We start from the raw sequence: 12,780 nt of genomic DNA on the forward strand, positions 1-12,780 counted from the left end.
CTTGCCTTAAAGCTTCATTCCACTTCCGTTAGGGAACACTGGCCCTTTTCTACTCTTTAATAGTCTTTGTAAGTTTTTAGGGATATGTACATGCCTTTTGAAGGACAGCTACTGGGAGCTCAATACTCACAGGATTGCTTTAGGAGGGACTGGGCACTAATGGCTAAGTTAGAAATAGACGTCACCTTTTTCCCTCTGCACCTGCCCAGTTGCAGCAGACAAGACTGAAAAGTAGCATCGCTTCAGGGGCATTCTCCTCAAAAAAGGAGGTGCTAATCCAGAGGATATGAAGGCAAATAATCAAAGAGTGCTGCCCTCTACCCCCAAAGTGTATTAAAAGTTTCTGTTTGGGTTTTTTTTAATTGAATAAATACAAAACTATTTTCACTTCTGTATAGCTGAATGAATGTTGACCCAAAACTTCAGAAATAAATAGGTACAGAGGATGCCGGGAGAGGCTGCCAGATGCACAAATGTTTGCTGGAATGCAGGTAAGTTGGAGGGGCTTTGCCCAGATTTTTGCTGGGGAAAGTGGCAAGGGAGCTTGCCCTGACCCATAAAACTGGCTGCTACCAGACACTATTTATGCCAGACCCCTTCATCTGATCCCATCCAGTCAGTGTTCCTTAGTACAGTGTGCAGTGGCAGAAGTAATTTTCCAGTCTGGTTATACCATAGCACCGGTACTTACAGGTAGATCCACTACCCTGCACCGTTACTTTTAAGGTCTTGCATGCACCCATTCAATAATACAATTAAAATACTCATGCTTTTGGGTGAGAGAAGTAAAACTGACCTAAAACTAAGAAGTTATGATAGGTAAAGTAACAATAATACAATATTTTTGCACCTTTTAAGTCTTCAGCTCCAGTGATCTTTAAGCCATAGGTAACTGATGCAATTGCTCTTGCTAAACAAAATGCCTACCCATTTTATTAGTATCTTGTGGAATGTGCGGGATATCCTTTTGTACTATCACATCAAGTTAGCGATACTAGTAATATAAGCACTGAGATTTTTTTTTCTCATGCTGTTTTCTGATTTTTCCATCCAAATACTGTCCTAAGGGACACTGAAGCCATACCTTTTGCTTTTCATTACTGGCTTATGTTGCAGTTTACTTAGCATCTCTAGGTACAAGCATTCCATAAAGTATCCTATGAAAATTAAGGAGACCTAACTTCACACATCATTAACTGAGCTTCTTCATTGTATTAAACCAGTGCCTAGAAATACCTTTTCAATCATCAGCCACCTAAACTTGAGTGAAAGACTGCAGATAAGTGGTGCAGAACTAGAAGCAGTAAAACCACAGAGACTAAAGTAATTTGTGGAGATAGGGACTAAAGGGTTGTGGACTTACGTTGCCCTGTAGAGATCAAAACGCCCCTTGTCTTGTATGTGGAACATCAGGTCTCCCCCATTCAGGAACTCCATAACGAAGAACAGGTGATCCTGTTTGCAAATAACCAGAGAATGGAAAAATTACTGATCCTACTGCAACCATGTAGGAAGTAGCACTGTGACTATGGGGGACCAGCCACCTTCCTTCTCCCCTCAAGCATCTCCATTTCATTCACCCCTAAGAGTGTATGAGGCTCCTACAGCTTTGAGTAGCCTGGTCTTGTATTGTAAAGCTAAATAGCTAATCTTGTATTATTCTGTGGGTTTCTAGACTTAATAGAAATATATATTTAAATAGACTTACTGACTTCTACCTGTGACAGTCATAATTTTTCCCCCTCACTGAGAATAAAGCTAAGATCAAGAATTTAAATTAAACTGCCTCTTATTCCAGATTGCATAGATGTTTTACTGATCCCATTCTGTTCTCATCCACATATGTGAAGGTCACACTCACATTAACTTTGCACAAGGCCTGTGAACTACTGCCCAGAGCACAAGAAAAGGAAATTTAATTCTTGCCTCACCAAGTTACTTTCACTTGACTGCTGGTAATGGCATCCATTAAAAGGCTACATCTGTTGTGTGGCTGTTGCCATTGGGCTTTTTCTTACCTTGGTCTGAAATGTGCAGTAAAGATGTGTGAGAAATGGATTTTCCCATGCAAGCGCGAGGACCCGCTTTTCCACCATGGTACATTCCACATCATCATCAATAAGCACCACATCTTTTTTCAGAGCTTTGATAGCAAAGAATTCATTCTTCCCTTTCAGCTCAGCAAGCAGAACCTATAAAAAATAGAAGATGACATTATAGCACATGTAGGAAAGACTGTTGCTGATGGGATCAGTCAAAGGGAAAGTCAAAGGTGTTTATAGCAGACGCAATGACAATTAAAAAAACATTTAAATGGGAAACATGAGTGAGATGTGGGAGCGTGAAGTTGCTGGGCATAGAGATGAGGAGATGAGTCTTAAGGACCATGTAACACAGGCACAGCGGCTTCCAAGGCAGTTTTTCTGTCAATGTCTTGTGAGTGTATAAACAGAAGGCACGTAAAGCCTGTTCCTTCATTAGAGCTGTAGTTTCACAGAAAACAGCGGACATGCTGCTTTCCCAACATCTCCCCCTGCTACTGCACTGGAGCATTATGAGGCTGTTTCTATACAGAGTGTACAAATGTAAAATATCCTTTTGCACTGTGGTGCATAAAGGGCAATTCCTCTGCCTTGATGCTAAGTAGCTGAAAAACTGTTGTGCATTCTGAATCACTTTTGAGTTTAGACAAGATTCAGGCCATGAATTTCTAGTGTCTTTGACAAAGATGGCTATATTCAATTCTGTTAAAAGATTTTCTACCCAAGCGGCTGTAAGACGTTTCTGGTTAATAGAATAGAAATAATATAAATAATAGAAATAGCCCATGACATTGCAGAGATCAAGGAAGGCAGTCACCTTAAGCTCTGTAAGTTTGTTACATACCTTTCCAAAACTTCCTTTCCCTAGTACTTTATGGAAGACAAAGCTGTCTATGTTGAATTTTCTCCTGCTTGCAATTCGTGAGGCTGTCTTGGCTGTGCTTCCCTCCCAGAGTTTATCGTACTCGCTGTTATCTGCTAATTGAAACAGGGAGTTTAAAGTTCAATATATGCAGAAATACTGCATGACTCGGATCGCCTGCTAAGAATTAAGTACTGACATGCTATTTCAATGCATCTGCTGCTGGAATACTGGTGAATCTAAACATAAGGGTCAGATAGTGTAGTTCATAACAAAGTTTAAATTACTCAAGCATGCTTGATAGTGTTGGATTTGAATTGAATCTTTGATTGTTTCTGATGCTGGGTTTAAGCAATACTTAGACATTACAAAAATCAAAGGCCGTAACTTTCCCCTGTGGCTAAGATACAGAGCATAATTTTGAGAAAAAGATACTTTACAAGGATGGCTTATAAACAAATTATTTCTCTTCTGTTAGCAAAACAGGATAGTCCCTCAGCCTAAGCAGAGAGGCCATAAAAAGATCGGATTTATGCCCAATGTTGGCTAAGAAGCATGAACATATGGGTTAATCCTGATCATAAAATTAATAACTGTACTTTTTTTTTTGACCTCCACTGCATAGATCTGCTGGATCACTAACAAGACACTGATGATAATCATGAGATGATACTGTGTATGCCCCATACGCTGCCCAGCATCTGCGATAACTCAGGGAGAAATCACAGTGGCTGCACCCTTAGTATTACACCAAACCACCTTTGCAAGAGCTTTTTTTTTTTTTCTCTGTTCTTGCAAACCAGAACAAGTATGATAAATAATATCAAAATAATTTTCTTACCGGGCATTTGAACAGAACTGGTTCGATGTATGGATGAATATATAAAATCCTGTACCACTCCAAAACCACCCATTATATCTTACTGAGACTGGTGATTTCCATTTGGTAAAAAGTTACTTCTACTGTTGGATTTATTTTTGCATAAATTATCATAGGTTAGCAGTTACAAAAACAAGGCTTATACAATGCTAGAACTCTTTAGCAATGCTAAAAAAACCCCAAACCACCAAAACAAAAAAACCCAACACAAACCCACACCCAAAACCTTACTCTGAACCTGCAGAGATAGGATTCCACGTACTACTAAAACTATTTCAGCCATTTAATCTCAAGTTGTATTTTGGCTACTTATATCCTAAAATAGATAGCCCTTGTCATTGGTTTTTAGTGGTTTGTGAACAAATCAAGATAATTAACAACGTGCATGACATTTCAGTTACAGGAGAGAGGGAAGCGTGTTGTACGCGCGCGTCTGTTTAGCGAGGCATCCTCCAGTTCCACCATGGGGAACTGCGCTGCAGTGAGTAAAGGAAGCATTTTGCAGAAAGGTGGGTATTCTCACGGACTAAAAACTACAGGTATTCATCAAAAGTTATGTAAGCAATTTGTGGCCAGGAGAGAGTAAAAAGAAATATATGCGTTGTTTGTTTTCTTAATAGTGCTTATTAAAAAAATTTGTCTACCATAAGGCAAGAATGAATAACTACTTAAATTGTTAGTTTGTGTACTTTGGTAGGTAAATAGCTAAATTAAAATGTTGTAGCTTTTCTCACCTGTTGTATCTCCTCCTGGAGCTCTAGGTTTCTTATCAAAATCTTGATAAATACCAACGCTTTCTACAGATCCAGAATCGGACCTTCGTGTAGATTTCTGAGGAGGAGGGGAACATTTGAAATTATATTTGCACTATTACTTCAGAAATACTTGTAACAGTAGCTGTTAACTGTAACATGATGGCAGTATAAACTTTTCTTTTTTATTATTGACTCCTAGTACCTATCTTTTCTGAAGAAGTCTGGTTCATAGACTGTTTAGCCACATTACAGCTTCAGATCAGCCAATTGCTTTACTTCCAGCACTGCAAGAAAATAAGTCATTGAAATTCCTGAACAGTCTGTGTTGTGGTGTTCATTGTAAGATTATTGAAGTATGATGGTTTGAATCCACAGTGGGAAGAATTTATACTGTGGGAGAATGTCCCCTTGGACATATGGTCATTTGAAAGAGGAGATGGGAATTGCTGTCATACTGGACATGCTGAAGTCTTATCTATGTGTGACATCTGTCTTTAGCACAGGGAAACAAATTTTATGTATAGAAGATCCCCGAGGTCAAATTTTAGTCATGAAAAGATCAAGCTTTTCTGTGTTGTGAAAGAGCTGGCGCAACAGCTCTCACTGTTTTCAAAGTAAATATCCCGTGAAAGCTTAGGAACACTCAGCTCAAAGGAAATACTGTTGGCTTTTGTGATGTATTTTCCTGTTTTATTTCAGAGCTTGTGTCTGAATCTTTATTTGCAAGTCAGAAGCTGACCACAAGAGACAGCCATGCTGCAGCATGAGATGAACAATGTAAAATATGGGGCCAGTGTTAATTCCAGAGGAGTTTTCTGTGTGTATGTATCAGATTAATAAAAATTGATAATATCTGGTATATTTCTTCTTGTTTATTTAATTTTAACACTCAAGTGGAATTCTAAAGTTGAAGCATGGAAAAACTGACCTCAGCGTTATGATACCACTGTTTAAACAATTAAACAGAAAGGGAGAGAATAACCTTGGGACCATAGAAGAACAAAGCTGGATTTCAGGAAACCACACACCTTTTTAAAAATCTTTGTTAGGTGAGATTCCCCCCCCTCCCCCCAATTTCAACTTTAGGTTATTGACATCTTTGTTAGTCTATTCTGTTTGCATTTCCTCCATTCCAAACTCAGTTCCCCATAAAAGCAATATAGAAAAGATGAATTAAAAAAACCCAAATGCTCTGAAAACAACTAATTACTTGACAAAGAGCAATAAAGCATACCTGGCTAACTTGATTTAAAGCTTCAGCTAGCAACTTCTGATTTATTCCACATAAGTTTGCCACCTTCTTCTGGCATTTATGATGCACGTTCATCCCACATTCTAAAAGAAATATAAGGATGGTTATACAAGCATCAGGAAAATATTGTCTGATATTACAACAAAAAGGGCTGTTTCTCTGTGCAGTTCAGAGACTTTGTTGTAAGACCAGATTGGACATGGATCTATCATTGTTAATAAAACTGCAGTTTTAATCTTTAACTCAATGAAGGCTACAAAAATTGTTCCAAAGGAAAAAAACTCCAGTCGTCATTATTTTATTCTCAAAATCTTTTACAATAAAGATCATCTTGCCTTTCTGTGGGAGAATTACAAAAATGATATTTACAGTAAACATTTTCAATACACTTTTAGGTGCTACCTTGAGTCAAGACTCACCAAAGTTCAGCTACTCCCAAAGTAGTGATTTTGATTATACTTGAGATTACAGCCCCGCAGCATGTTTTCTGACTCCGTTAGAGCCAAGTGCCTATTTGTCTCTCTCTAGTACAAAAGCTTTTTCAACCACGCATAGATGAGATGAATCCCATTCTATACAACAGACATACACAAATGCACCCTGTGTAGCAATAGCTAATCTCTAGTGGGGGGCAAAAGGGGAGAGACTACACTGGAAAAGCATGGAGAGATCCCAGCTGCCCTCCCTCCACCTCCGTACCTTCACATTTAAGTCCTTGTTTGACTAGCCCCCAGAGCAGGCTGCCACAGTGGTCACAGAAGGTAGGGCTCATGTAGTTGTAAACTTTGAAGCGATGAGGCATGTCAATGTTGAAACGTTCCTTTTGAAACTGAGGACAGGGAGAGGGGTGAGGCACTCTACCCAAAACAGGACCAGCTTCTTACAGAAAACTGCTTGGATATTACAAAGCTACAATAATTTTATCTTGAATACCCCAGTCTTAACATCCCTCATCTAGCAGGGAAAGAATCTGCCCATCAAGTACTACCCACCCCTTTGCAGGACTTTTAACTACTTTTCTTGCTTGAAAGTTTCATCCACTACACGTTGTATACAATCTTCACGAGAAGACAGTAACTTGGGTTGTACAGCCAAGCACCTCCCAAATGGACTTGGCTGTTGCGATACAAGGTTTTGTTAGTTCGGGAGTGTTTAATTACATAATTACACTCTAAATATATTGTTCCAGCTCTTACCATTGTGTCCCTGCTGTTGGCTGCAGTACCAGTACACCTCCCAATGATTTTATCAATACATTTCTTATGAATAGCAGCATTGCATTCTTCAAGACATGCACAAGAAAAAGAAAAGATTCCCTCAGATAACAAATACATGGGATGAAGTGTTCGCATTTCATAGCATAATGTGAAAACCATGCTCCCTTCCCTCATACTATATATACCAAACCCTTCTTTTCTATCAAGATGATCTTTCTTAAGCTGATTCCCCCCCATTTTCTTTTATCATAAACTCTATTTCTAAACTAAATTTGCCTCCATTAGGCAACGCCACTAGCATTTGATAACAGACGGACAATATTATGCTTTGGAGTTTTACTCTTTGACATCTCCCCTACTGTTTGCAGTAATGCACAGAAATTTGTGCTAATTCAAAAGCGCTTTTCAATTCAGCTGTAAAACCCCTCAATAGTTGTAACTCATTTTAGAAAAGTTTTCACAAAAACTGCTGTCATAAACGAGTGCAACTTTTCAACAGTATTCCACTCTTATGAGAAGAATAGCTAAGTCTAAATCTTGCTACTAAAAACTCAGGTAGGAATCATAATTAGACAGCCTTAGGTTACTGTGCAAAACTGGTGTTTAACATCTACTACTACCTATGGTGATGATACACTGTACCATGCATATTTACAGATTTTTCAACAGTAACTATTAGATCTACAGATTCATGTGAAAAGTAGTACAAGAAAAAGGTAAAAAGCGACTTACGCCTACATTTGTATCCCTGCTTGTTGAGTCCCCTGAAAAACAAATGATAAAGAAGGAAACCAAAAATATACGTTTGCTGGAATAAAAGGTGGGGTTTTTTTTATTTTTACCATGTCAACCAATCAATCCTTTGCCTACAGGAATATTTGTTCCAATTAATAAACTGGTCTAAATTCTGCTATTCAGAATCTTCTGTCTTAGGAAAGCAAGGTTTAGAAGACAAGGTAGTGTGTTTTGATAGACCAGCAAATCAGGAGGGAAACACTGAAAAGGCAAGGTTTCAATCACATGGGAAATCCTCCTGATCTGACTTACTACAAAAACAGCCTTACTGTGAAGGGGATCCAGCTTCTTGCTCTCTATGGGTCTTTACTCTGCTATCAGCCACTTCACATCTCAAAGTCTGAGCATTATTTTCCCAGATCCACCCATCTGATTCTCTTGTGAAAGAGCTGCTGTTGATTACGGCCCAGATCTCACTTGATGCTGATGGAATTTTTGCCAATTATTGCAGTGGCAAAAATATTCAAGTTCTATTTTTTAATGTGAAAGAGACAACGATAGTTCTTGGGTATAACAATGTTCTTAGTAAAGATATAATTTCAATTTCCCAGCACACATGAATTTACATGTTATGTTTTGTCTCAATGTACCTGAAGCAAATTTTGCAGTTATTTGGCCCTTGGGGGGAGGGGGGAGGGGAAGCTTAGTGTTTCCTTCTTACCATACAAAGTCTTTGCAGACAGAGCAAAATGTAGGTTGTCCAAAGAAGGTAGCAATAAATTCATGATTTTTGATGTAGTGGATTTTGGCTTGCTTGATAGCTCCTCTCCTGTTCATAGTTACCGTACCCTCCTCTTCCCTCATCGACAGTTTGCAGTCTAAGGAGGAGACAAGACGACACACTTTTAATACTTTTAAGGTATTACAAAGATTAAAATTTGCTTCTCCAAAAAAGTTCAGTTTGTTTTTCTGTTTCAGACTTGTGCTTCTATTTATTTTACACCTGCATTCTGCAGACCTTCAGTACAACAAGGGTGGAACACATGCATGCACTGCTTCCTAAGGTGTCTCCGTGTCCTTGTGTGCAAGCACTTCCCTCTCCTGCTCATTCAGAAGAAGCCTTCAGCAAATGAGCTGAGAGGAAGAAGCAGGAATGGAGTACAGTCTTGCTAGAGAAATGAAAACCACAGTTGTTTCTTGAAAAAATATAAGCTCCTGTATGTTATGGGATTTATGTGCAAGAGAAATAACCATTTTATTGGAAGCAGGAGGGTTGTCTTCAGCAGAAGCCCTTTCATGCTGCTGCTCTGCATGCCCTCCTGAACTAGGACTACAGCAGAGATGCAGGTGAAGTGGTGCAGGAACTCCCGAGTCACCACTGGACCATACTGCCGTAAGATAGGTTTCTTCCAGCCTCCAGGATCATTAAGCAGTGAGGACAAATGAGATTTTCAACTAGACATTTCCATTATGCTATCTCATAATGTCGATGCTGTATCTCTCAACATCTCAGTCTCATACCTCTCCCCTCCCAGCCCCCATGGATTTATAGTATATAGTACTACAAAATACCATAACAATAACATTATATACTACAGTATATACTTTAGCATCTAATACTACATTACATAGAAATTACATATACTATTGGCCAAGAAAAAAAACAAGAAAAAAATTCTCAGGCTCCGAGTCCAACTGGCTCATACAGGTCCTTCATTACAAGTTATAGTTATTTCCACTCAGTTCCAAGGAAGCTTCTGAGTTTCTCTTAGAAAAATTAGTATTTTGTGTCTCAATCTTTCAGCCACAACTCAGACTATATAGTCTTACTTACACATTTTGAAAATAATAGGAGTTTGTAAGAGAGGTAACCCCATGAAGGTATATGAAGAGAGATTGAGTAACTGGTAATTTAACCCTAGGACACATTTCTTGTCAAAAGAGAGGAGCTGTTGAGGAACAATTGCATCCAGCAGGAAAAGATAAAGACTTGAATCAGCAATGAGGAGCTGATCAACTGCTAACTGCATCAGCTCTGGCCAGCAGCTTGTGGGTCCCAATCAGGAAGAAATGTGGACATGATTCACAGGTCGAAAGTGCTGCAAGGTTTAGGGTAACAGGAGATTGCCATTTGCAGGATGGGACTTTCCACAGCAATGGAGCAAGGAAAAACCTGGAAGAACATTTTTCCATTGTCAATACAATCAGGTTTTATTTGCTCCATTGCGCTGCTGCCTTTTATCAGCACCAGCGGGAGCTTTGCTTTTTATACTGATAGAAACAGATTTGTTTCCTTTGCCAAGTCACACTAACCGTAATGCCTGACCTTACTACAAAGTTACCCAGGAGCTCCATTTTTCTTGTTGCTAGCTGCACTTGGTTTTTGTTATTTTATTAGCTGGCTGCCACCACTGCTATTCCAACAGACTGCTGAACCTGGAACACAATCTATCATTTGATACCATTTTGAGTGCCCTACACTAATATATCAGTCGGTCACAGCCAACAGCAGCCGGACTGCAACAGCACGTACTTAGAAAAGAAATGACAACGTCAGCTAAGAGATTAAGGAAAGATTAAGCATATTAGTGCAAAGAAAGATCAAAAAAGGTCCCTGGGTTTTGCCACTAGCTGTTAATGCACTTTTCTGAGAAACTGGCCATCTGGTTCAGAGAAAAACCCATCCTGCCTCCCCCTGAAAAGAGCTCACAACATGCACTATGTACGCCACCGAGTCACCTCTTCCCCTCCAGGAACAGGATTCGTTTCTGCTGTTCAAACAGGCTACTGAGTTCACCCAACAAAAACTCCCATCAGCTGCTGCACTTCAGCTTGTCAAAGTCTGCAAACACTACAATCTCTTTGTTTAATCTTGCTCGGCAAATACACAGACCTCACCCACTGGTCCTCAAATGCTTCAGGGAAACCACACACTGAAATGTGCGTGCAAGGAAAACAACGTTGAGAGTCAGTAATACTTCATATTGTTTGCTGCATGAAAAGGATGTCTTCATAAGGGTGATTTAATCAGTAACAGCAACAAAGCAGAGAAAGGCGTGTTACTTTATAGCATGTATCTGAGGAGAGAACCTGTGATGGAGCAGATTAGGGGACAAAAGCTTCCCTAAAGCCTGTAACACAAGCAAACCAAGTGTTTAGTGAGGAACTAACAGGATTCACCAGGTGAACAGGATATGGCTTCTCCTCATGCTGAAATAATTGTAGCAATTCAGCATTGCTGACACTGTGCAAAAGTTTCTGACAAAACTTGATCAGGATATGGGAAACCGTGGTGTTTCCTCTCTGTCTGGAACACTGATATGTAACTTAATAGAAGTATGTGAGACTGGCATATATTTTTTGAGAGGGTAACTACTAAACTAATCACTTCATTTGTACAAAGAAAGAAAAAAAAAATAGAGAAAGAAAAAATAAAAAGATAAAACCCCCCACTTTCCTTAAACATACTTTAACAGTGAAGAATACTTGAGCACAGGAAAACTTCAAAATCGGCATGTGAGAACACACAGTCTTTACAACCAGCTGCCTTATTAAATACCTTTGCCAAAACCAACCAATATATCAAAGTATAGCTGAAAACATTTTTGTGTGTTTCAGAAGCAACTGAGAGGTTTGGACAGCAGCTCTAAGTCAAGTGCACGTGAAGCTGAGATGGCTCTGAAATGATAGTGTATTTCATTTCAATTTACTATGGGCTTGTTTAACAAGTTATCTTTAATGAGTAAATTACCTTTAATGTGTAATGCTCCAGAAAAGTTTTATGAAGTTCAGCCAACCATGGACTCAACTGGGGAATAAAGGCTTTATTTCAAAGATGCAGAGAGAATTAACAATTTTAAGGAAGTAACTTTCCCAACAACTGTATGGATGCAGGGTGGAGATGGGGGTGGGGGGACAAACATAAAGGGAAAGCCTTTGCTTCCCCCACCAAGCAAGCCAGGATTTCCACAGATGAAATGCTTGTCCTGGGCCAGCACGCGGTCATAAACAGTCACGTACAGAACAGCTGAATCAGCAGCTAGAATCCAGGTGACCTCTGCAGCCTGGACCTGAAATTAATCATATTGGAACCAGCACACACCATTAAACATAATCTATTTCCTCTATTGAGAACTGTGGTTAATATTTATCACTGGCACATAGTTCACGTATTTCAAGGTCCCTTCTCAAAACTTGCAGCTGATCTGCCAAAAGCACCCCGAACTCTTCCATGCCATATATTCATTAAGAAACCATTAAGCATACTAGTGCAGTTCTCCAGAAGTGCTGTAAACATACCATTGTATAGACTATTTAATTGCAGCATCAGTCCTTCTGAATATTTCTAGGTGTTACAGCCACTTAACATAGCATGCAACCCACAGTCTGAAAAACATCTGCTAAAACAATATTGCTAGGACTCTGCTGCACTGTAATAAACCTCAAGGTGATGTCAAATTCTCTCAACTGAACCTCAAAAGTTCAAGGACAAAAGAAAACTACCCCCTGAATAAGCCTACTAGATTTTTTAAAAGAAAGAATAGAAAAAATATTTACCATCTTCAGAGTTCATTTTTCATTTTAACTTGCTCATTTCACGGTTCTGTTTGTGAACAGAGGAAAGGTAACAGTGCTACTGTCAGAAACTGAAAACCTGGACTTCACTTCAAACAGGGACAGGCAAAACATTTTCTGAGCTAACTGGCTGCTCAAATTGAGATTTGCCTGAAACTGCATAATAAATTACAAAACCCACTAACATTTCTGTTCAGTGTCCCCTTCTGCTGTTCTACAGCCTTGCACTTGGCTTTGTTTGAAAGTTTAGTGTGCGTTCCGGTCAAGAAAAATATTAATCACGCAGAGCAATCATTAAAAAGCGAAGCTTATTCCTCACAACGGAGACTTTCCTGGTACGAACTGTCTCAGAGGAAAACTGCTCTGTAACCTGGTCCTGGAGAGGACTGCTTTACAGCTCATCTGTACAAAAAAAACCGCCACAAAACCCAACAAACCATTTACAGAAATACAGGTTTCCCA

At 39.3% G+C, this 12,780-nt stretch overlaps 1 protein-coding gene across 5 annotated transcripts in view; it reads right to left on the reverse strand.

Annotated features, from left to right (window-relative positions):
* Positions 1-12,780, reverse strand: part of PRKCD (protein kinase C delta) — a 70,879-nt gene that overhangs the window by 5,738 nt on the left and 52,361 nt on the right. For 4 of the 5 annotated variants that reach the window (XM_049826898.1, XM_049826899.1, XM_049826900.1 and 1 more), the window contains 9 exons: positions 8,465-8,621; positions 7,741-7,772; positions 6,988-7,073; positions 6,491-6,620; positions 5,774-5,874; positions 4,519-4,615; positions 2,887-3,020; positions 2,019-2,192; positions 1,364-1,455 (listed from right to left, as the gene is read on the reverse strand). In XM_049826898.1, coding sequence (XP_049682855.1) covers positions 1,364-1,455; positions 2,019-2,192; positions 2,887-3,020; positions 4,519-4,615; positions 5,774-5,874; positions 6,491-6,620; positions 6,988-7,073; positions 7,741-7,772; positions 8,465-8,621 — 1,003 coding nt within the window. The remainder of the gene's footprint in view (positions 1-1,363; positions 1,456-2,018; positions 2,193-2,886; positions 3,021-4,518; positions 4,616-5,773; positions 5,875-6,490; positions 6,621-6,987; positions 7,074-7,740; positions 7,773-8,464; positions 8,622-12,780) is intronic. The other variant, XM_049826901.1, reaches the window with a different exon arrangement.

The sequence above is a fragment of the Accipiter gentilis genome, chromosome 23, assembly GCF_929443795.1.
Source record: "Accipiter gentilis chromosome 23, bAccGen1.1, whole genome shotgun sequence".
Lineage (NCBI taxonomy): Eukaryota > Metazoa > Chordata > Aves > Accipitriformes > Accipitridae > Astur > Astur gentilis.